Here is a 24,956-nt window from a genome sequence, read left to right as displayed (position 1 = left end):
TAAAAAGTCCAGAATTTGTCCCATACATGTGCTCATTTGTTTTACTTTGAGTACCATATACTCTATGCTATATAAAATAAGATTTGTATCACTATTATTATAATTACTACACACCCGACTACACTAATTTACACAGACTTATATTAAATAAGTAACAGTAACTAATGGATACTTGTAATTAGTATCCAATTAAGAAACAATGCAATAAAAATTATAGGTAAAAGTATCTTATGTTGCCAGTAATATCTAACAAATACTATCGTGATTTAACAAATGCATACTACTGTATGTAATGAACAAGTACTAGTCTGCAATACACCTATTTTCTAAAAAATAAATAACTATGCAATCAGTACTTTACAGCAGTGTTTTACAGTTATTACCTATTAAGTACCAGTGTTTCAAATAGAATAAATTACTAAAATCCTATAGATATAAAAACTAGCATATTTAAAAAAGGCACTAGTACCCAAGGAATAAACACTGCTTAAAGTCTTTTCTCTTAATTTTTAATTTTTTTTTAACTTGGGGCTAAAAACAGTAGCTTGGTAGCATGATTAAACATTAAAATAGCTTGCCATAAAACTAGACCTTTTCAGAATGGCTGCAGTCACAAAAAAGAACAACAACAGTTAACTTTTTTCCTGATGTTTATTAAAGGTTTAGAAACTTCACAATGAAACAAAATGATGTACCCAGATGGCATTAGAACAATTCAACCAACTTTGTGTTGGGGTTTGGTGACTTTCATCAGGTATTGAGAGGGAAGATACAGGATTGGGCTCCAGTTAAGCAGCCGTTACAAAGAGGAAATGGAGATAGTTCTGCTTTAAAAAGTTTTACAGCATTGCAATCAAAATGTAAACCTTTAAGTGCAGACTTAAGTCATCCTCTCCAAATAAACTGACCAAACCCTTAGAAATCAATCCAACAAATGTCATTTTTTAGTCTCCCACAGACAAAAAGAGTACTCTGGTTTTTGCAGCAACCATACCACCTCACACAGAGTTGAAAAATAAAACATTTGCAAATGTCACTCTCTTTCATTTTAAAACAAGTCTGTTTCAACTAAGAGGAACAGTTTCAAATTTCTGTCAAAGTAAATAATCTGTCTATGCCGTTTCGTTAGATTTGACTCTCACACACATTCACTTAATATTTGTGGATTTTCTCAAACGCTTAAATCTAAAATGTTTTTTTGATGTCCTCTGTCACCCACCCATTAACATTTCTTAAATTAACACGAGTCCAGTAACTTGAACTTTTGAGGACGGCAACATTTTACTCAAAGTGCTTGACAGAACAAAAAAAATAGGTACTGATTAAAGAAAATGATTTTGGAATCTGACATTGTTTAAAACAGGAATAAATGAATCTGAATTGTAACAATTTTCAACCAAAAAAATAGAAAATAAAAAGCATTCATTCATGCTGCCATACCCAGTTTTATCATACAGTAAAATAACTCTTTCTGCCATCACACACAGCTTCTACCACTATACATTTCTATGAACTGCATATTTATGATCTTTGCAAACCAATCACACTCCCATAACCACTGTGGAAAAGAAATATGGGGAAACACACACAAGCAGTTTCAAACTGGGTCATACAAAATCACTTCTTCAAGGTTATGGTCTACAGCCTTTTCCATAGTCTAGAAGAACACACTTCAACAAACCTTACACCCATTTCTGTTAAAGAAGCACACATCTTTTAGAAGGTTAGATGTAGTGTATAAATGTTAGCACCAATATGTAAAATACTCTATAGAATTTACTGTCAAGACATGTTTTTCTTTTCTTTCAATTTAACCCAAAGTGCATCTCTGCACAAGCCAATTAAAACTCACTAGAAAAGGGTCATTAGCTTTTTTCTTTCTTGACATTCGATGCAAAAAAAAAATAATAATAATCCTAAATAGTTTTTTTTTTTTTCGTATGATTTCAAAGGAATTGCCATTTTCCAATAATGGTCACATTCAGATCCCATCAGAAAATATTTAACAAATTACATTTTAAAACCAATTTCCCTCGTTTGTACAGAAAAAAAAGATGCACACTAACATTTTTCAACACAGAAAAATAAAGCATAGAGGGTGTTGCAAAAAGAAATACATTTTCCCACATGTTATTATTCTGCTTGTAAATTCACACTACTTCACACTCTGCTGATGTAGCACATGTAGTAATTTCTTATTTGTAACAAAAAAAAAAAAAAACTAAATCACATGGGGGTGGGGGGACCTCCAGGCTAGACATGTTTGATTGTGTTAAAGTCAAGAAGCAAACAAAAGCAAAAGATGGTATCAGATAAAATAAATAAACTCAGAATTAATTGTGTTTTACATAAAAGGGTTACACCATACCCCATACCACCTTCCTTTGCAAAGTCATAAAAAACCTATGTAAGTGACTTTTCAAACTTAGTTAGGAAAAGTAATTTGGAAGTTTGGAGAGGAGCAGGTAACCAAATAAAAGTAAACATACATCACAAATAAGCTTAGCCTTCAACCCAAAATTATGTCAATGTAAGGTTGTAGAGATATGGTGTGCCAAAATACTATATTGCTTTTACACACCCCTCTTCATTTTAAGTGTTCTATAGACACTGCTCGTTCTGTGATTACACAGTAAAACAGCCATAGATTTCTGGAAAAAGCTACATGAAATTAAACAACATTTAAGCAATCATCTGCCATTACTGCAAAAATGAATTATTAGTCACAATTTTGTTGAGTGAGGAGAAGAAAATGAACCGAAACGTTTAAATGTCACACTAAGCTTTAGGAAACATTGAAGAAGGTAATGGTTACAGCAACAAAGCTTAACTGATATTTACTATCAACTGTATGGTGCATACAGTTTTAAACAACTTGTATGAAATTGTATATTTGGGACAGAAAATTCAGGTATTTTCCAACCAAGGTTTTCCATATACTTGAAGCCATTATCTGTGGCATTTTTATTATACATGCTTACAAAATAAAAAGTAACTTCACAAAATCAAACCATCTCACAAACAAAAAGGAAATAAGAAAAAAAAAAACTTTTTTCAGCTCAAATGGATAAAATAATCTAGCAAACATATCAAATTGGTTGGGTTAAAAGGGAAATGCAATTTCAATTATTATTTTTTCAGTTAACTTGTTTTATTAGCTCAGTTTTAGTTGATTATTGTATTATTATACTCTCAATATACAACTCTGCTCTATATCTTTAAGATGCTTTCAGAGCAGCATAGAGCTAACGGGGAAAAACAACTAATGGTTGATATAATAACGCAAAAGTGTGTTGACTGGGACAAATGCGCAAATTTCTTTAATACATCAAACCTTACACAACTCTTATCCTCTACATTTTATTTAGAAGGTAGGAAAAATCAATTTTCTGGCGCAGTAAAGGGGTGTCGCAATCATAGTGCTTTCAACCTGACTTCTGAGTATTCATAGTTCGGTCACAGAAACTTAGACTATTAGAAAGACTGAGACTAGGTTCACAAGCACATGCACAATCAGCAGGACCACAGTTGTAGTGTATCCTTGATCAAACATAAAAGTGAAGCTAAAATCTATGAGGGGTAAATTAAAGAACAATCTTAATGCTTAACTATGCCATTTTATTCTTTGCAAAATGGATCAACCTTGGAATTAACAGACTGAAAACAAGTCTATAATAAATTCTGTTGACCAGAATAGTCTACCTGTACTTTCAACCTATTGCCAGGTTTTCCTCTTTTTATATTTTTGTTTATCTTGCCGTTACGCCTTTTTTTTTTTTTTTTTTTTTTTTTTTTTTTTTTAAACAAGAACTGATTGAGGAATAACAGGGCTTAGGACAGCGTGGTTAAGTAAGAGCCCACTGCAGGCCTTGGGCACACTGTTCTTGCAAGGGTCCTCATATCGATCCTCAAGCTTATGGTTGAAAGTGAAAGGAGGACTTTAGCATTGGTATGTCTCCATGTTCGGCAGAAGAATCATACATTACTGCTTCCTAAAAGCAAAGTAGAGAACAATGTTAAGAATTATGCAGACTTAGTTTGATAGACATTTGGTTGCAACTATAAAAACACATTTACTTTTCTCATGATTATTTCCTATTTAAGACTGGTTTATACGTCTGCATCAAGCACATGAAAATGGTCGGGTGCAGCCTTTGTACGGAGGCATAGCCCTCATTATGGCTGATGTGCACCTCTCGAAAAATGTTGCAAGCTTTGATTGGTCAGCATGGTAGCAGTGACGAGTGTGGGCAGTGATGATAGCTGAGCCTGATGGATCGAGTGTTTACAAGTGTTGAATCTCGTGAAGGAGCTCCAGATGGAAACTTTTGTTATGCGTTTACCTTATGATTAAAGCTGATTTACATCTGCTTGTTCCCACCTCTGAATGAGGGAATTTGAGCTGCTTGTACATTAAGGTAGTGCTCAGAAAAAGAAAAAAAAACAACCGTGAAGGAACTCGCCACAGAGAAACATTAAAACCTCACTGCCAGCTAGGGTTTCGGAAGTGTAATAGCAGAGCAACACAAACAGCATGCAGAAGTATACATGCACGGCTACATGCAAGGCCTGCGCAAGAGGTCATGGCGATCACTCGATGCATAAGTATAAACCAGCCTTTATTTGTTAAAGGGTTTTATAAAAGCACTGCACAACTGACACCTCAGTATCAATATTGTTAAATGGTGCACTCTTCTTACCTCCGCACTGAGAACCTGGAAATAAAGGAGAACATAGCGAGCTTTGCCACCAGCACTCTTCTTGTTGCATGTTGGTTAAGCACTGTTCTCCAAAATTCAACAGAGGAAACTGTTCAAATAAAAAAAACAGTTAAGAAGACAATTGAGGGGGCAAAATGTATCAGGGTATGTTCTAAATTGTTCATTTTTGACAGATTTAGATAACTGAAGAGCATCAATCACAGTCATGGAATATGCAAGTTAACTGCATAGTAAAGTGCAGATAATACCAATAGCAACAGCCAAAGGCACATGAATCTATTATGTCCATGTTAATGACAGAGGGGGTCCCTTACCTCATGCATATCTTGAGCAACATCCAGCGACTTCCCACTTTTAGGAATCTGACCAGTTGCAACACAATTGCAAGGCTCTGTCTCTCCGCTAGTCTCCTCTTGTAGAAGAACAGAAGACTGTACATGAGAACATGGCACTGAATCCGCTGCCACCTCACAATGTACACAAATCTCTTGTTCAGTAATTGGCAGAAGGGTGCTCCCACCCTCCTGCGAATCCAGAGACGTCTGGGCACTCTTCTCCATGCCAGATTTCTTTAATCTGGGTAGGAACTTGCCAGACTCCAATTCAGATTTCCCGTAGTAAGGGCCCTCACACTCTGCGTCCTCCTCGAGAGGCTTAAGGTCAGCCTGCGGGTCATCAAAGAGGTCTGCTTGACCAACTGGAATACTTGCTTCCTCTTTCTCAGACTCTACATCTGACTCGCTGCACCCACCTGGAGACAGTTCAGAGGCAGATATTGGCCGGAAATGAGTCCTTGGGGAAATTCGAATGGCCCGATACTGAGTCCGGTTGATGCCATATAACCAAGGGCAAAAGGGTTCCTTGTCTGAGCATAATATGGATTTTGGCTTAAATCCCGGACTGAAAGAGGCCATGTCCTCTGGCTCAAATGAGCACTCCACATGCAGGACTTGGGAAAAAGGGTTGTTCAAATCAAAGGATGAAAATGGATAATCCAGTCCCGACTCTTCTCCACGGAAGCCTCCGCATGATCCCAGTAAATCTTCATGGAAGACAACAGAAAATCCCTTATTCAAACCTTCCCCTGTTCCCTTGGTTGCCTGCTCATTTTGACCAAGGGACACAATAGGTCTCCACAGTGGCTTGTGGCCAGGAGCAAAGCAACTGCTTGTGTTCATGAACACATCCGCTCCAGCAATGGTTACCATGTCAGAAGATGTGGCCGCTGCACACTGCAACAAGCTGCCACAAGCATCACCAGGTGGAATCATTGCCCATTCTCTGTCGCCACTTAGAGTCTTCAGCTCTCCATAAACCCCACCCAGAATAAATGAGGTGCTTTCCTGTGAGTTACAATTCCAGGGCTTGGCCGGAGCAGTATAATCCCCATCATTCATTTTAGTTAGCTTGTTTTTAGGAAGTCCATCGTTCTCTTTCTGCCCATCCCAAAGATGATACTCCGAACACTGCACAGCTTTCTTTTGAATAATTTCTCCTTTTGCATCCTTGTCAAGACAGCTGCATTGGTAGCTGGTAGAATCCTCTGAAAACAAGTGCTCCCCTGTATTCTTTACCCCGAGTGTTAGGACACAGTCTCTATCTCCAATAGCCATCCAAATGTCTTTTATTATCCCTGAGGTGTATTCATCACTTTGTTGATTTGGGACATCTGAAAACACAACAGCATTATAGAGTTTACTTTCATCTTGCTCTAGTGCTATGCCACAAACAGACTCCAATTTCGATTTCTTATTGAAGGGTTGGTTGGACTCTGCGCTTACACTCGTTTCTTCCTGCTGGTGACTAGAGTTCTCTTGAAAGAAATCTAAAAGCTCCTCCTCTAGGCATAAAGGTGGGATAAGGGAGATGCAGCTGACCTCTTCATTGCCAAACTGAGCTGATTCGTCTGCTGGAGCACTGACCTGCTCACTATCGGACCGTGTCTCCTCTGAGTGGGACCACGGACTGCAGGTCCTTGTGGATAAGTTAGAGCAGTGTTCTGTTTCATCAAAGGCACTGTTTTTGGTCCAAATTAGCAAACGGGATTGTTTGTTACCTTGTGGATCTAAACAGCTACTTGAATCTACATTTTCCTGACCCCCTGTGAGTGAGTCGCATGGAAAAGAAAAGGTAGGGCTATCGTACTGCACCTCAAAAAGTGAGAAGTAGGGGTTTGGGGCAGAGCTGCTACCACTGGCCTCTTGGAGACGAGACCCTACATAAGCTCCAGACAGCTTGCTAAAATTAAATGGAACACTGTCCAACACTGGGGAGAGCCTGCCTGGAGAATCACCTGGACAACTTTCTCCTTCCAAATCTTCCAAGCTAGACGACGAACAGCACTCCCAGACCTGGGCGATGTTTTCCATATCTTGTGTTATAGAAACTTCTGCTTCTGAGGCTCCCAGAGAATCAACCCTTATTGCACTTTCCCCTTGCAGCTCAAGGCCATCTAAAACTACACATCCTGCTTCAAAGTGTTTTCTTTCAACGCTCTTCTGCCGAATCATGCTCAGGATTCGACTTTCTTGTACCGCATCTGAGGCACTAGGATCCAATATGGATTGATAAAGATCAACTTCATAGAAGTGAGTGAATTCAGACAGATGCTCATCATCTAAATCTTGACCATCTTCAGGAGGAGGGCAGCTTGGAATCCCATTTAGTTCAGAAGCCTCTTCGTCACCTTCCCCAGGCATTTCAATGAAGTGGCCATCCACGAAAGTTCCTGCTGCAAGATATGCCCTTTGAAAACAAGAATTTGCAATGCAGATGCCTTGAATTCTCTCCGATAGACAGTCCACGTCAATGGACATAGCTAGGTCATTGGAAGAGTCTTCTTTACTCCGATACTTTGTCTCCAATTTACTTCTACTGAGAGGGACAAAGTACTCAGCAATGGGCTCTGTGTACCAAAGAGGCTCCTCCATATATTCCTTTTTACTGGCCTCTCCTCCAGACTCCTGTGCCTCGACCAGATTAGCATCTTTGCGGATCTCCCTCAGAGGTCTCTTGCCTTTTTTCATGTAGTGCTGCTGTTGCTTAGGTGGGCCTCCAGTGGTACTCATGTTGCCTCGTGCATTTTTCCGTTCCTCTTTGTCAATTACTTTTAGGGCCAGTTTGACTTGTCCACCGCCACTTCGGCCCTTTTTGTTTCTGCCACTGACCTCACGAGACTTGTGTCTTATGCGGACTGATTTGCAACTAGGGGCCTGGTCACCCTGGTTACCACTGGAGCTTGAGCCTGCCTCACTGGAGCCAGAGGACCATGATCGGGGACGGAATCTCCCCTCTGACCGGTGTCTGGCCTGCCTCTTGCTATGAGGAGCAACCTGATCGTCAGGCATTCCTGTTGCGCTTCCATGGAATCTGTTTTCCTTCTCCCTCTTAGTGCGTCGCTGCTGGGCCTTCTCGCTGGTTGTGGAGGTGGAACTGGGTGCATCAACTGTTCGGTCTTTAAAGGCTTCACCCTCGCTGGTGCAGTCTTTTGGAGAGGATGTGTCTGTGCTTGTTTGAGGGACAGCAGATGATGATGAGCTGGAATATGTGCAGGCTTTAGCTGTGTTCCACACCGTCATAATTTCCTGAAGACAAACAGGTTTTTCTGACAGGGGTGGAAAAGCTTCATAGTACCTAAAGGAGGATATAATATAATATAATGATAATGACAATAATAATGTTAATAATAATAATAATAATAATAATAATAATAATATTAATAGCAACAACAAATTAAATACCTAAAAGAATTTGAACATAGAGCTGAGGGTAATCCTAAAGTTAGTTTGAGACTGATTTTGTAATTATCTTTACTATATCCAAGAAAATTTATTATGCAACATGGGTGCACTGTTAGGCTCTTAGAACAAACCACAGCCCATTCACTTCGAAGAAAGCAGAATATAGACTATACATTTAATCAAGCCTTTTCAGGTTTAATATAAGCCACATCACAACAGTCGTATCAACATAATTAATCACATTGCAGACTGTAAACCTGAATTACTTACATCTCAACCTGATCCTTAGAAGAAAGTGATTCATCTGGCTCAGGGGACTGAGAGATATCAGATTTTTTAATTCCATGCTTTTCTTTTTCTGTAAGACAATAGTAGCAATGTAATTGAAGCACCGCCATAAAACCATTTCATCTTTATTTATTTTCATTCCCAGCATAGCACTGAAAACAAACCAACCTTTCTGTTTGTTCTGAATATCTTTCAGTTTAGAGCAAAGTTCCTCAACCAAGCTTTCAATTCCAGAATTCTGAAGGAGAAAAAATAGGGTCATTTAAAATTACATTTTCATGTAAAAAACAAAGTATCAATCATTAAACAAATCAAGATTAACAGGTGTGTGCTTTAAAAGCAACAATTATGATTTATTTAAAAGCTCATCATTTACTCCATTAGACAACCACTGTCTAATGGAGTAATTTTCTGTATATTGTGAATTATTACAAAAATAATCAGTCACGCTGAAAGGCTTTAAGGCAAGGCAGATCACTGGATTTCAGAAAAGATTGTAGCTCTGAGATACAGCCACATTAACTGTCAGGCACATTTCAAAGCATTAACGAGGAGAGTTATTCTTGACTCTTTAACCAATCTGTGCTCCACTAATCCCATATTAATCTAAACTCACAAGTGATGTGACAAGCCCTGGGCTGCCATGACTGCATGTTGCTGAATAAAATTGCACCAATTGCAATGTATTGGTGAAAATGGTTATGGAGTAATAAAAAAAAAAACTATTTAATGAAAAATGTATTAAAGCAACAGGTCTTACTTCATCAGATGCTGAACGCAAACATTGCACAGCAGCTTGTTTCTTCATCTCTTCAAGACTAAGGTCAGTCCCTCCCTTTCTCTTGCTCTTCCCCCATTTCTTTGCTGCTCCTTTCTCCCAGCCCAGGAAGATGTCATTTTCCTATGGACAAGAGAAAATATAGGAGTACACATTGTATGTGCAGTAAATACAATGTCTCTCAGTGTCAATATCACCATATACTGTATGACATATTCTTATTCTGTGACTTCAGTCTAGTCATCTCTAGTACGCAAGTAGCAGAAATTCCAAACAAGCATACCACAGTCTAGATACATTCACTACATTTATTTTCCTATTTAATAGCAGGATTAAGTTGATTCAAATGTTTTTAAATATTTAGAAATAATCTGCAGACTACTTATGAAAATTATTGAATGCAATAAAACTAATACTAAAATAACCAAACTACTACTAAACATACATTTTAATTATACTGGTCGTAATTGCTGATAAACCACAGTTAAAATAAGTAACACAAAGAAATATAATACATTTATAAAACCATTCAAATAGTGTTAGATTTGTACAGTGTTTTTTACTATACCTGGTCCTGCAGGTCATAGTCATAGCTGTCGTGCAGTAGCAGGCTAAGGACATAGCGGGTGTAGATCATTGCATCTATGCCACATTTCTCCAGCTCCTGACCCAGCCAGCTCTGCACTGGCCCTAGTGACTGCAGTGAGGACATCTCTGAGGAGGACACAGGGCCTGACAAAGGGAAGGCCTGCGAGACTCTTTCAGGAGCAGGGCCGTCTGACTCGCCACTCATTGGACGCATGAGACTAGGTTGGAGCCATTCTCAAATGCAGCTGCATGTTCCCAGGTGGACATGAAAGTGCAAGAGGGAGTGGTATGAAGGGGACAGAGCTGATTTTATAGCAGGGGAGGAAGGACTTAATCCAGCAGGACAAACACAAGAAGGTCTACATGAAGACTCATGTAGAATCTTCTGTATATTTGTATTGCTTTAAGCAAGACGAGGCTCTAATCTTCAGGCATGGCTTTGACCACTGGAAGCTAACAGCTTATGGAGCAGGCTCGCATTCACTCATACGGGTTCATCTTGGGAGGACAGCTGGTTCCAGGATCAACCTGAGGGAGAGAGAAAAAAAACAAAAAGAACAGCAGCATTTAGTTTTTAGAGCAAATAATACAATTATTTATTGTTCATGGTATTTTTGAGATTTCTGTCTAGACAACACTTGTGTTTGGCACTTGATGTACACAAAAAGCTGTTAGCGAACCCACACAAACCAATTTAGACAACTATAAAACAGAACCACCAAAAATGATGGACCAGCATGCAAAGGAACTCAAGGTGCTTTCACACTAGTACTTATGAGCAAATTTACACCAGTTCATTCTTATGAAAGAACACTAAGGGCTTTTTCAGAAAAGAATGAACAAGAGATTAATATTCAACATTTAAAATTTCTGTGCATGGCTGTTATAAGACTTAAGCAAACATTTCATTTTAACAACACATATTAGCAAACATTATTTGTACGATTTATTGTGTAAAGAAAGTGCTTATTATTTAATAATTGCAGATTATCACATATGCTTTTTAAATGAAAATTCTAGCTTATTTTTTATATTGGTGGATACTGCATGATTTTACAACTTGAGTAGCAGTCAATAGTCTGTATAACACAATTTGGTACATGATACTTTCACTTAATTATTGAAGAGTCTATAAATTTGTAAACCAAATGTCTTGCAGTGTCACTTTAATTGTGATAAAGGTCAAGAATTTCATTAAATCTGTAGTATGCACTATATTTGGCTTTGGAAATGCAAAACAAAAGTAAAACTTCTATATGCTCATGCATTTTTATTACAAGTGCTCCAGCAACAAAGTTTTGGGATTAGTCAGCATTGTTTTAAGGTGAGGCTTAATATGGTTTGGTATGAATACTATGTGGAATTCAATCCGGTTGCAATCAAGCTAGACAATATTTGAGGATGTGTTACAATATGAATATTCACACTTGCATGGTACAAATAACCAAAAGCTATCCCAATTTAATTCTACAAATGAGTTCTGTTAACTTAATGTTACAAACAGTTCCTCTGAGTTATGTGTGAAGATTCACCAGTGATTTTTAAACGACACCAGAAGTTGTCAAAAGGAACTGTCAACCACTCATGGCAGCACTCATTTAGCTACTTGTCATGCATCATATATAACAACCCATACTGCAACTATAAAGTTACAGTTAGCACATCTTGCATGCTGTAATAGCAGACAACAAGTAGGTTTTAAAAAGACAATAAAAGAAAAAAAAGAAAGGTTCATAAAGAGCCGAACAGTTCCTCTTGATTTAAATTGCATTACAGGTCGAATCTAAAACACATTAAACAACATTCGGCTGTCATTATATTAATTATATTAAGTCAGCAGCTTTTAAAAATATATCGTTCAACTTAAAAACTATAAGATGAGCATATAAAGATATTTTTCATTGTAAAGTGAACCCAATTCATTGCCCAAGGTGTGAGGTATGATGTCTGGAATGTTCCCTAATTATGACTTGTTTCTGCTGTCTTGTTAAGCAAGACAATACTTGAGTTTCAAAAGAGTTTTAAACAAAAATGTGCCACAAACTAACTTTAAACAGTTTTAAATGTATAAGCACATGACATGAGCACACTTTATAGCTTTTTATAAGGCAAACACTACATGCCTAAAAAACAAAACAAGCATCGTGTAGAATTATCAATGCACTTTCACCCAAAACTTAATCCACTCCTAAGACAAAACCCCCAAATCAATCTTAGCATTTCATTCTCAACAAAAACTAAAAAAATTAAGTGTGAACGAAAGTCCGTGATAACTAGTTAACTGATAACTTGTTATGAATAATACTTTAACATACAATATAAATCATGATTTGAACTTAAATAATTGTCTTTAAATTTAAACAGTAACAAAAAAGTTCATTTCTAAAATGTATTTTTTAATTCATGTATTATTATTATCATTTTTTAATGCATGTTTGATTACCTTATAGAATAAACAAATCTCCTAGCTTTACTCTCCACGACTCAACTTAAAGGAAAATCATGCCACCATTTTCTCACACTTTATTATATTTATTACTTATTATATATTTATAAGAACTGGTTTCATGTAAATACTAAATGTATTTTAATTTGACTACAGTATGATCAACTATAAACCATTACAGAAGTCACTTATGAGCATTAAATTAAAAGTATATGGCTGCACACAATATATAAAAAAATTATAGTTACTGTAATAATACTACATATTCATATCACAGAGAGGTGTGAAGTTTATTTTATGTCCTACAATAGGTGCTATTATGCTATTGGCTAGACCGGGCCCAAAAGTGAACTCAGATCAGAGAACTGAAAATAAATATTAAATGGCAAGAGTACATAGAAACAAGGAAAATGACAGCAGCAAATAAGAACATCTGCCAAAGTTTTCAATCATTTATAGTGTTTAAAAGTTTACATGCTCGCACCTTGACAGTTTTCATTTTCATTGTTGCCTGAATTAGACTTGGATTAAAATTTCAATTATCCATTTATTTTTGTATAATGGATTACATAATTTTAAATAGCTAATAAAAATTTAATTTCTCAAGGGAAATATCACAAGACATATCATTATCATAATACTAACCAGTCGTACATTTTCCCAATATCATAGAGCTCTAGCAGAACACCCTTCAAACTACAACTGCATTTACTTAGTGAACTGTGTCACCTGGGACTTTTACTGTGCCAATCTGACTACCCCATTTACAAACTACTGGAGGTGCTACTTGCTTGAATGTGGAAATTACAAAGAACAAGATGTGGAGTGGACAAATGGTTTGTTTCCAATCCAAGTTAAAACTAAAAACATTTCAAGACACCGGTCCGCCACGCCCCCTTCTGTCGTCACTGCTCATCATATACAGTGAGCGCTCTGTAGAAGAGCGTTGAATAGCGCTTTCATTGACTAAACCGCACTTTAGAGATTCTCATGTCGTTGCAAATAACAGAAACCTTTATATTTGCATTTAAGACCAATTTAACAATTTAAAATGCATATCAAAGTCGTAAAAATGCCCAATAAAATTGCACAGCAATCATATTCAAATGCATGCCCTTTTCTTTTGCATTCGTACAGGATCCGTGTTTTAACTGGCAAGGGGGAATTACAGCGTGAAATACTATGCCCTTGACGTTTGCCCCCTTATATGGCTTAAGTAAATCACGTTAGGATTCAAGCCGTACGTTTGGTTGTGTCCATTCATTTAAAAGACCACCCAAAGGCGAAAGCACCAACGACGTCCCAATAAAACGTCTGTTAACAGCATCAAAATAGCTCGCATTGTTCGACAATGACAGGAGAGGAGCGGAATGACAGGCCAGCTGACTGGCTACGAGCTACAGCTATCACCTGACACAAGCCAGAGACCAGCAGGCAGAGAAATATTAAAGTGCTCAATTATCCACACCATATACAAGTTACTTATAACTTAAACATTTCAGATCATTTCAGATCGACAACATTACAACACGTTTATGTAAAATTTCCCTGCACCGGCCACTTAGTTGTAAGAGCGCAGCAGACGAACCACAAACCACTTTCCCCTTACTCAGCATGATTCAGCTAACATTCGTGTTGTTGGGCGAGAAAAGTGCGACATATAACATTAAGTTAATAACCATGCGCAGTTAAACAACCGACCTAACTTAGAAAATCCTTCCTGGCAAGAGATTTCCTCAGAATGCACAAGCTTCCTTTTTGTGTTATGAAACCCGTGATTTGGCTTTAACCGTCGGGCAAAATCTAAGTTACTGTCGTTTAAATGGTTTTCCTGGCGCAGATGAGATGTAAACAGATGACCGCTCACACAGTGTCGTTGGCTTGCGAACTCGGACACCATTTTACGCCAGAGAGTGAAACGCTAGTCCCGGTTAATCACTTCCTCGAAAACTAGAAGCGACGTAAATGTTTATGCTGCACAGGGAAACTCATAAACGGTCTAAACGCACACACAGTGTATTCACATAGGTATGAAAATACATCTGGAATTGAAAAAACAGAGGTTCTAGTTCCAAGTAGTACGCGGTAACGTTAGCTTTAAGCTAGGCTAGTGCACCGTTGTTGCTAAACCGGGGAGGAGGCGCGGCTCATTTGCCTGGCTACAGGCGTTTGTAATACTTGACAAGATGGCCTAAAACATCAACATTCATTCCAAGTCGGGCCTGCAGACTATTACTAATATAAATGAGACGCAACATGTCGAAACGCAACGTAACATGGTGAAATAATCTTACCTGCTGTGACCCTACGCAGTGTGCTAAATAGCAGCAGGAGAAGCGATGACTTCTCTCCCGCTGCCGTTCCGAGCTCGAGCTCTGAAGGTCCGCCGCAATCGCGTCACAGATATCAGGCGCGGGGCAGAGAGTGCGTTACGATTACGTCCTGAACTGACGACATTTTGGATCAAGACCGGCTTGCATCATATGTCGCCAAACATCATATGACAGGTCGGGTTGAGCCAACATGGCTGACAGAGAAGGACTTTAAAATGCGATTTCCGACTCCATTTTACTTATCTCCAGGCAACAAGACAGATTACAAATGTGTCGCCATAGCTGATATCCCTCCGCGGAGAGTTGCATCAGAATGACCGAGTTTTCGTCGGTCTAATATACAGTAATGAAACGTGAATTGCGCTCTGGGCCTTTAAAAGCAACGAAATTATTAAGAAATACAATTAAAGTGGCTAGATTTTGAGTCAACTTTAATTTGTGTCCACAGAAAACGTTTTAAAATAATAATAATAATAAAAACAAGCTGGTCTTTTCCAGTCTGCACTGGTTTACATAACTGCTGGATGTTTTGTATAAATAAATGTAATTTGTTTATAAAAAATAATTAGTTCATAATTGTTTTCCCTTTTGTTATATTAAAAACATCTCGTCAATCCTCATTCAGTCTTATTTTTGGATGTTAATATGAGAAATATGACGGGAAAGGAATTATACACTTTTGCGGGCAAAAGAATGCTATATATTTTCATCCTTCTCCCCCAGGCCTACTTGATTTTTTTCATAATTTGGTATCAACATTATTGCTTATTACATTATTGTTTACCTCCATTTATTGGTCTGCAGTCTGTCATCAGGACACTTCTAACGACGACTAGAGCCCTCTAGCGGCATCAACCAAACTGGCACTCTAATAACTAAATGGACATGTGTCAAAATTGACCAATGTCAAAATTTCAATATCACATTTTTTGTAACTGTGGTAAGTAGGCTATGTACATTACCTATTTAAATATATAACTTTCATTCTCAATAGTTTTTTTTTTTTTTTGCAAATGTATTTAGATACATTTCAGATAGTCTAATCAGCAACATTTAATGAGAATGTGATGTTATACAGTATAACCAAGTACAAGCTCATTTAACCTGTACTTATGACTGTAATTTACATTTTTAAAGAGATGTTTAGGCTATAAATACACATATGAAACCTTAATAGGTTAATAAAGGGCAAAATGCAATTTTCCATCAAAATAGTTCGAACTCGTTGACAGCACCATACAATAAATATTACCTTCTGGATAGCCACTCCCATTGGTGTTATCTGAAATGTTTCTAATAACAAGCCTAATGGTAAGACAGTTAATTCATGGAGAATTAAGACCTTTAAAAAAGAATACAGCAGTAGTGTAAAGACACTGTGAAGCAAATTCTATTCTGATTACTATAAACACTTTAGTCGCAACTCATTACTTCATTAAAAATTAATTTTATTTCGTATTATATATATATATATATATATATATATATATATATATATATATATATATATATATATATATATATATATATATATATATATATTGTCATGAGCGTGTGCACAGCTCATTACAGTTTAACTGAAATATCGAACAAACTAATTTGCATGAACATAACATGTCTCCACTACAAGGTTAAACTTCATCATAGAAACCTTTCAACCCCAACAAAACAGATCATCTCTGTATTGGCGAATAGTGCTCAATATCAACATTTATTATACAGTCTGATGAAAAACATGCTGGAAATCTGCGTCTACTCTGTTTAGGGTCAGAGAAAAGAGTTAACATAACTATAATGAATCTTTCTTGATATTTAAGTAAAGTGAACTAAATTAATTGAATGACATTTAATAAGTTTCACTGTTCAGTTTTACACAGCCCAAAAGTGGAGGAGTGTGACTGCACTGATGTGCAGCGATTATACAGATATGTTTACATTAATGCATTTAGCAGATGTTTTTATCCACTTGACTTAAAAAGAGGAACAAAGGAAATCATCAAAGAACTAGGTTATTGTAGCACACAATGCCAGGTTTTTAAACTAGTTTAGAAAACTATAGACAAGGTTGATTAACTGATTGAATGATTAATTGATTGACCAAACATCTGATTTTTTGATTGACCGACTGCCTTTAGAAGAAAACACATCCATGATGCACATCTCCCATTTAACCACATCCCAAAGGTGCTCTATAGGATTGAGATCTAATGACTGTGGAGGCCATTTAAGTACAGTTAACTCAATGTCTTCTGCTGCTGTAGCCCATCTGCCTTAAGGTTCGACATGTTGTGCTTTCAGAGATGCTCTTCTGCATACCTCGGTTGTGATGAGTGGTTGTTTGAGTTACTGTTGCCTTTCTATCAGCTCAAACCAGTCTGGCCATTCTCCCCTGACTTCTGGTATCATCAAGGCATTTTTGCCCACAGAACTGACACTAACTGGATATTTTCTTTTTCTGACCATTCTCTGTAAACCCTAGAGATGGTTGTGCAATAAAATCCTAGTAGATCAGCAATTTCTGAAATACTCAGACCAGCCCATCTGGCACCAACAACCATGCCATGTTCAAAGTCACTTAACCCTTTCCAGGCAGGCGTTGCTGATTTGCAACAGTTAAACCATAGGCTTTGCTGTTTCTAAAATTTAATTTGAGCCTGAAAGGGTTAAATCACCTTTCTTCCCCATTCTGATGCTCAGTTTGAACTGCAGCAGATCGTCTTGACCATGTCTACATGCCTAAATGCAGTAAATTGCTGTCATGTTATTGGCTGATTAGAAATTTCCGTTAATGAGCAGTTGGACCTAATAAAGCAGCCGGTGAGTTTATATATATATATATATATATATATATATATATATATATATATATATATATATATATATATATATTTTTTTTTTTTTTTTTTTTTTTTTTTTTTACAGCAGTCTTGCACAAATTCTGGAGTCTCCCAAATCACTCTTTTTTTCTTTTTAATGCAGGTCTATGTTGTTTATATTACTGTATAACTGTTTGAGATGACAGACAAAACTCAATGTCAATCAAAGTTCAATCACCCATTGTCCTGATTAACAGAAGGAATTTTTATTTAAAAATTAAAGCTTATACCAATAATACAAGCCATGATATTGTAAACTTAGTCATGTTACATTCTATTTGGATTTTAACAGCAGAAGAACAATACGAAAGCAATGAGGCAAATTGTATTTTTCAAACCACATCTAATTCACTATAGAACAGGATCAAAATTAAAGCAAAACATTTCTTCTTCTTTTCTTCTTTTTTTTTCTTCCATTTTTTGAGATCGAGGGGTCAGTGCCAAAACATTTAAACCAAAACCACAGGACAATAAATAAAGCATAAAAATCTTAAAACACTGATCAACATATGGTTTCTCGAAAATATCCCCAGTGAAATGTAGAAGCAAAAGGTCAAATACTCAGGTGGCATTGAAATATTTGAGCGATTAAGACAGCCGAGGCTCAGGCCTCTGCATTCACATTCAAAAATCAGTATTTCATCTTTGTGCTTGTTTTAGCTTTGTACAGTATAGTGCATAAAGACATACTATGCTGGTAGTGAGTCATTGGTGATGATTCAGGTAATTTCCATTGAAACATAAAACGACACACACTCTTTTAAATATATTAAAATCACTGTTACATGGATGGAGATGAACTAATTTGGCCAGGGATCTAATTTGTGTGTATGATATAAAGATATATAGTTGTTTGCTGGTGCCTGTGTGTCTGTTACTCTTCTCTGGCATCGCAGACTGGCACGGCAGATGGCATGTTCTCAAGGAAATGGGGTCCGACTGAGAGCGAGTGGGCAGTTGGCTAGAGGAGGGGGATGACAAATATCAACCACAAAATTGGCCCTTCTATCACTCTATATGAACTATCCGCCTTTTTCTGACAATCCATGACGCATTGCAGGAAGAGTAACTTCAGTGTTAGAAATATAGAGAAATGTTTTTTTTTTTTTAAACGGGGTATAGGCGGCATCATTCTCCTTAAATCATCAATCAAATAATTAAAGCCAATTTATTAGAATTAACATGTTATATATATAAAAAAAAAAAACAACAGTCATAAGTGTTAGTTGAAGTAAACTGAGCTGTATTCGTCAATAAAATAAGCTTTGCATTAATGTATGGTTTGTTAGTAAGTGAGGGTTCCAAAAGTCTAAATCCTGAGAAAATCACATATAAAATTGTCTGAATTATGTCTAAGCAGTTCATATGACTAATTAAATATTACGTTTTGATATATTTAGCAAATTCACTAAGTGCTTTCACCAATACAGTGTTTACATAGTGTATTACAATGTATATTTTTGACTATTGTTAAAACTGTTGGCTATTGTATTGTGGTCCAGGGTCACATTTTACTTTATTTATAACCCCGAAAATCAAAACAAACATTTCTACAATAATGTCATAAACAGTTAATGTCAGAATTATTAGCCCCCATTTGATTTTTTTTCTTTTCTAAATATTTCTCAAATGATGTTTAACAGAGCAAGGAAATTTTCACAGTATGTCTAATAGTATGTTTTCTTCTGGAGAAAATATTATTTGTTTTATTTCAGCTAGAATAAAAGCAGTTTTAAATTTTTTAAAAAACATTTTAAGGACAAAATTATTAGCCCATTTAAGCTATATAATTTTTCGATAGTCTACAGAACAAACCATCGTTATACAATAACTTGCCTAATTACCCTAACCTGCCTAGTTAACCTAGGTAAGCCATTAAATGTCACTTTAAGCTGTATAGAAGTGTTTTGAAAAATATCTAGTCAAATATTATTTACTGTCATCATGACAAAGATAAAATAATTCAGTGATTAGAAATGAGTTAATAAAACTATTATGTTTGGAAATGTGTGGATCTTCTCTCTGTTAAACAGAAATTAGGGAAACAATAATTCAGGGGGGCTAATAATTCTTACTTCAACTGTAAATTAAATGTTACTGATATGTATGGGAATACATACAGAAATATAGAGAAGCAAAACACTGAATTCAAAATAGCTTTGGCCACAGATATAATTGTAATACTAAATATACTTAGTTTCAGTTCTTTTGAATGGAAGTTCCTCCAACCTGAAGTGCGACCGATAATTTGAAATGCATCAGGCACATACAGAAAAAGATGGATAACTTTGGACGACTCAAATAACCCTTCCGCTTACATGAAATCATTTTAGTTGACCCCGATCCAAACTGTTGCATGCATCAAAGTAATAAATTAGTCAATGAAAACAGGACTTATTTGTCGAACAATTGACCTGCACGTTTGCAAATCTATTGTCATGTCCAACAAGTGTTTTGTCAATTGAATTTCCTCTGAGTGGATAAACTAACTGGATAATAGCCAGTATAGTCCTGAAAATGAAGAGTTTGGTGATTTTGGAAACTTTTAGAAGGGGTTCCCGGTAGATAGTGTGCGGAAAACAGTAAACAGGCATCAGGGCAACAAACAGCATGTAACCGACACACAGAGATTTGGTTCAACACTTTAAAAGTGATTCATCAAAGGAATATTCAGGTTTGAGTAAATGTACACAACTTTCCACAGCATTATAGTGATTACCACAGAAAATAGAAGTGAAAGGGAATGAGCTTTACAGGCTTTACCAGTCACTGATGGATAGATTGTCGATTCTAAGGGACTCTGTCTATGATTTACACAAAACGATGATATTTTTGTTTGTGTGTTTGTAAGAGACACAGTGATGAGTGGTGAATATTTTCTGTGGTAAATGACAAAGCTGTAGATCAAGCATGTTTTTAAAATTCTCTGAAAGGAGTAAATTGATAATTGTGAATAAAAACCTGTTTCCTCACTCATTTGAACCTTATAATATCAGTTTGTATCACCTTCATGTTAAGAGAAAGAAATTGTGAATTTAAACACAGTCGGAAACGGGGAATTAAATTAAGAAGAAGATATTGGGAAGGGGGAAAGTTCAGCTGTCTGGCTGGAAGCAAGGCATGTTTAATAGAGAAACTAGTTCCACAAAATGGTATTAGTAAGAGTTAAATTAATACTTTTTTCGTTGTTCAGTTCTTTTAAAATGTTAAAAAATATACTCAATAGAATTGTAGGAAACTCTGTTTTTATGTGGTTGTTGCTAAGTGGCCACAAAAACAAGCAAAACAATCATATTAAAAATTAAAGTAATACATTAAGAAAAATGTCATCTTAATACTTAGACATTAAATGGTAATACAACGTAACATTGTTACATCTTTATTGAGTTTTCATCTTCGCATTAGATTGTAAATAAAGCTTTCTTTGTCTTCTGCTTTGATTGTTATCATAAAATCTAAACTATAGCCAAACATTAACATTTGAATATAGATCCAAATGTAAAACCCAATTAAAGTAAGAAATTATTCTCACTTAAGGGAGTTTAATTAGCAGACTTTCTTTCTTTATTTTTTTTTAACAGTGTACGGCCCTGACCTTTCTTATGTATGGACTTTTACACTTTCACTGTAAAAAATGCAGGGTTCCACACAATTCTTTCATGTTGTCCCAACACAAATCGATTAGGTTAACTTAACACTTTAAACAAATTTATGTGAATTAAACATAAAAAAATAAGTTGTCCCAATGAAATCTCAAGAATTGTGTTGTTCAGCCCATTTTAAATAAGTATTTTGAACATGTTGGGTGTAGAGCTAACTGTTTTCCCCCTCCAAGTATAGGACTTTTTGACAAATCTGTCAATCTATTAACAATCACAGTAAATTAAGATATTGATAATAACAATAAATGTTTCTTGAGCACCAAATATCAGAAAGCTTTCTGAACGATTGTGAAGCTGGGATTGCAATAAATTAGAAAACTTCTATACTACATTTTCACAGTATTTCTGTTTTTACTGCATTTTTGATCAAATAAATGCAGCTTTGGTGAACAGAAGAGATTTCTTTTTAAAAACATTGCAAACAATTTACTGACCCTAACCTTTTGAATGGTATTGTACATTTAAGTGGAAAGTATATACACTGTAAAAAATGGCCGTGATTTCAACGGTAAAAAACTGTAAAAATGCTACAGTACAAATCCGTAACCTGGTTAACGGTATGTTTCCTCAATATATACAGCGAATAACCGTAAATCGACTTTCCCTGAATTCCCTGCATGGCACATACCTTTTTATGCATTTGGTTGACATTAATTTGGATCTTTTTAGTTGTTTTTTTAGTGTTAAATAACTTTTACGGTTTGTACCGTGCTTTTAACGGTAAAGTACTGGCAACCACAGCTGCCGTTTTTTTATCGTAAATTTTACGGATTTATTTTTTACAGTGTAATTAAAACTCAATGTAGATTTTGATTTTAGATATTGTTTATGAAGTCCTTCCAACTTCAAGTATTTTACAAGTTTATACTGATTATTCTGTGCAAAGCAAGTGAAAATGATATAAAATATTAGATAATAAACTATATATAGTTGGAGAAGGTGACAAACTGTCAAAAGAAAGGCTAGGTATAGTAAGGAAACAGGTTTTACTCAGTGAATTTAGTTTCTTTGCTTTAAAACTGGTTAAAAATATACAAATGCTGGTTTCGTACATGTACACAAATCCACAGGTTGGTCTTACGGTTTTCAAAGTTTGCAGATACAGAATTAGGATTGTTCAGGTTTTGCGGTATGAACCGGTCACTACAGTCTTTGGCAGTGTAATAACAGCACAAAAACATAAAGACAAAACTTTTTCAATAAATAGGACTAAAATATGTCAGTTCAATAAAAACAAAGAATAAAATCCACTTGCTCAGTACCAACTAAAACACGAAAGCAGTTCTGCGATAAAAAAAAAAAAAACTGTAACAGCAGCGATTAAAGCATGTGAATGAAAGTCATTCTCATTCCTGGCAAACTATCTTGAGGCCTTGAACTAACAACACATACAGAGAGCGAGAGAGAGAAAAAAAAAAACAGTACAATCTCTTGTGTAACAAGGAGGAGTTTTCAAGCTTCTGTAAACTTCCTAAAATCAGCCCAGAGCTGCCTGGAAGGAAATAACGTTTTGAGGACATTTGACTAAGTTTGAGAACAACCGGAGACAATAAGTTTGGTAGCAGTCCTGTCTAAAGAAATTCAGAGGAGAACTTGCATCGGTACTTCCAGCTGGATCAGATGAGATTGTGGACTGAGGATGCTTATTCCAACGGCAGAGAGCAACTGTGCCGCGACAGAAGCTTCGGCTCATAATCACACACAGATGTCTGCTCCTCACTGAAACATTTCCTTGCTCATAATTAAAAAGAAGTTCAAAATGTACTTGCTCATGCAAACTGCAAGTCTCAGCAAAGCTGTACGAGCTGCCAACTCAGGCAAATACTGATTATACATCTTAACTAATCAGATACGCAGACTCACATATAAACAATGTTAAATGTAACCAGAGTAAAACAAGCTCATAAAGGAAAGAGAAATCAGCAAAAAAACATCACAACTATATATGTCCCATTGTTGTGATTTCTGCTTTTCGTACAAGCTGTGATTTACAAATTGAACATTAGTTGGATACAGTGTTTCGGCATTTTGATACATAAAACCTTGAGGTGCAGCATCAATGCTTTTTGAGTCCAACTAAAACGCGCGATAGAGCGTCCGACAGCACGCCAATCGAGAAGGCAAAGGTATGTTGAGGGAAAAATGTACACCGTTCAGTCTCAGTCCCTCTCTCTCAGTCTTAGCGAATGAGAAATTTGACAGGCTGCCTTTAGATCTGTCCGACAACAGCTATACAAAAACCAAACGGACCCCGGTACGAACAGAAAGACACATATTAAGGCCATTTTGTATTAAATGTGGTAGGCTAAGCTCGTCCAGAGACCAACCTCATATCCGGAGTTAAACACACAGTAAACATCACCTCGCTCCTTCGGTTTCTGTGTCACACATAAACACACACACATATACTGACGGTTCAGATTCATCTTTCAACATTTGAGTATCGTGAATGCACACACACACGCACACACGCAACAAATCTCTTTTACAAATCGTGTAAAAACATCCTAGCAGTGAAAGTAAAATTGCTGTATTTGTAGGCTCAGAAGTTGAAGAGGTCCCTAAACCTATTGTCAGATTTCTGTCATAAATGGAGGCCTCGGCGTCTGTTATTGTGTTCATACAAGGATACAAACCTCATTGTGTTTGACCATTGACGGACTGCTGAGTGTTATTATGTGGGCAGTACTTGTGTGTGATATATCTGGCTACCACTTCTCTTTTACTGTTGTGGTAATATAAAGTATTTTTAATAGCTGACTGGCGTCTTGATTGAGGTTTTAGGGATGGGAGTGTGATCTAACATCTGAAAGGACTGGTGTTGTGTTTGAAGACATGACACTTGAGGTACTGAGAGTCAGTGCCTGCCCCGTGTGTTGGATGAAGCTCAACTGCTCTGTGAAGGTTTTGGGCTCCTGGAGGCTTTTACTCCTCTGAGGTCTCCCGGAGCTGTCTTTCATACAGGCTGAGGACGTGATGGACAAACTGATACTGCTCCGCCGTCTGGATCATCCCACCTCTGAACACACAACAACAGTTAATGTATTTCATTCACAGAACAGCATGTAGCGGTGCTTCTGTGCCTAATGTTACACCAGCAGCTTTTACAGCCATTTGGTCTGTGACTTTTAGGCCCAGAAATGGCTCACAAGTGATACCAATTGTGTTTAATATGGTGAACATATTATACCTGTCCAAGCGTAGCTGGCTTGTGGTCTTGAGGATGTCGACCACCCCTTCATTGCTAAGCTGCTGGCACAAGATGGAGGTAGCAATGAAACAGCCAGTGCGTCCAATCCCTGCACTGATAGTAGAGGAAATGTTTTTTTAAAAGCTCTGTGTGCGTTTGCGCGTGTATGTGCCTACTTTTTAAATGTTCCCACAAGTATAGCGATATCAGTAAATTTTGACTTTATAAATTAAATATTTTTGGTCCACATGAAGAAAATGGCTCATATATCACACATAATTAAGTATTTTAAGAAAATGAAAATGCAGATTGTTTGCTGTGAGGATTAAATAAA

At 36.6% G+C, this 24,956-nt stretch overlaps 3 protein-coding genes across 4 annotated transcripts in view; all 3 read right to left on the bottom strand.

The window, feature by feature from the left end:
* The window catches only part of esyt2b (extended synaptotagmin-like protein 2b), an 846,120-nt gene that overhangs the window by 509,911 nt on the left and 311,253 nt on the right, over positions 1 to 24,956 (bottom strand). The gene's annotated exons all lie outside the window — the stretch shown is intronic.
* Positions 633 to 15,154, bottom strand: kiaa0232 (KIAA0232). The gene is made up of 8 exons (NM_001328036.1): positions 14,856 to 15,154; positions 10,096 to 10,643; positions 9,510 to 9,650; positions 8,918 to 8,987; positions 8,732 to 8,819; positions 5,036 to 8,354; positions 4,701 to 4,809; positions 633 to 3,992 (listed from the first exon to the last, which is right to left on the bottom strand). The coding sequence occupies exons 2-8, from the start codon at positions 10,327 to 10,329 to the stop codon at positions 3,976 to 3,978; spliced, it is 3,978 nt and encodes a 1,325-aa protein (NP_001314965.1). The 5' UTR covers positions 10,330 to 10,643; positions 14,856 to 15,154; the 3' UTR covers positions 633 to 3,975.
* Positions 17,952 to 24,956, bottom strand: part of ptpn5 (protein tyrosine phosphatase non-receptor type 5) — a 36,487-nt gene continuing 29,482 nt past the window's right edge. Inside the window, exons 14-15 of the mRNA XM_087261613.1 lie at positions 24,623 to 24,736; positions 17,952 to 24,451 (exon numbers count right to left, since the gene is read on the bottom strand). Coding sequence (XP_087117739.1) covers positions 24,358 to 24,451; positions 24,623 to 24,736 — 208 coding nt within the window. The 3' untranslated portion in view covers positions 17,952 to 24,357. The remainder of the gene's footprint in view (positions 24,452 to 24,622; positions 24,737 to 24,956) is intronic.

This window comes from Danio rerio, chromosome 7 (assembly GCF_052040795.2).
Source record: "Danio rerio strain M-AB ecotype USA chromosome 7, GRCz13ab, whole genome shotgun sequence".
In the NCBI taxonomy this organism is placed as follows: Eukaryota; Metazoa; Chordata; class Actinopteri; order Cypriniformes; family Danionidae; genus Danio; species Danio rerio.
This window is presented reverse-complemented; position numbering and strand designations above follow the sequence as displayed.

Bases quoted from the DNA above. Each gene is read 5' to 3' on its own strand.
- kiaa0232 (NM_001328036.1), bottom strand. From the start codon at position 10,329: ATGCGTCCAATGAGTGGCGAGTCAGACGGCCCTGCTCCTGAAAGAGTC. The intron at 8,988-9,509 runs GTAAGACCTGTT...TTTCTCCTTCAG, and splicing joins TGCGTTCAGCATCTGATGAA to AATTCTGGAATTGAAAGCTT. The intron at 4,810-5,035 runs GTAAGGGACCCC...TTATTTGAACAG, and splicing joins TTGCTCAAGATATGCATGAG to TTTCCTCTGTTGAATTTTGG.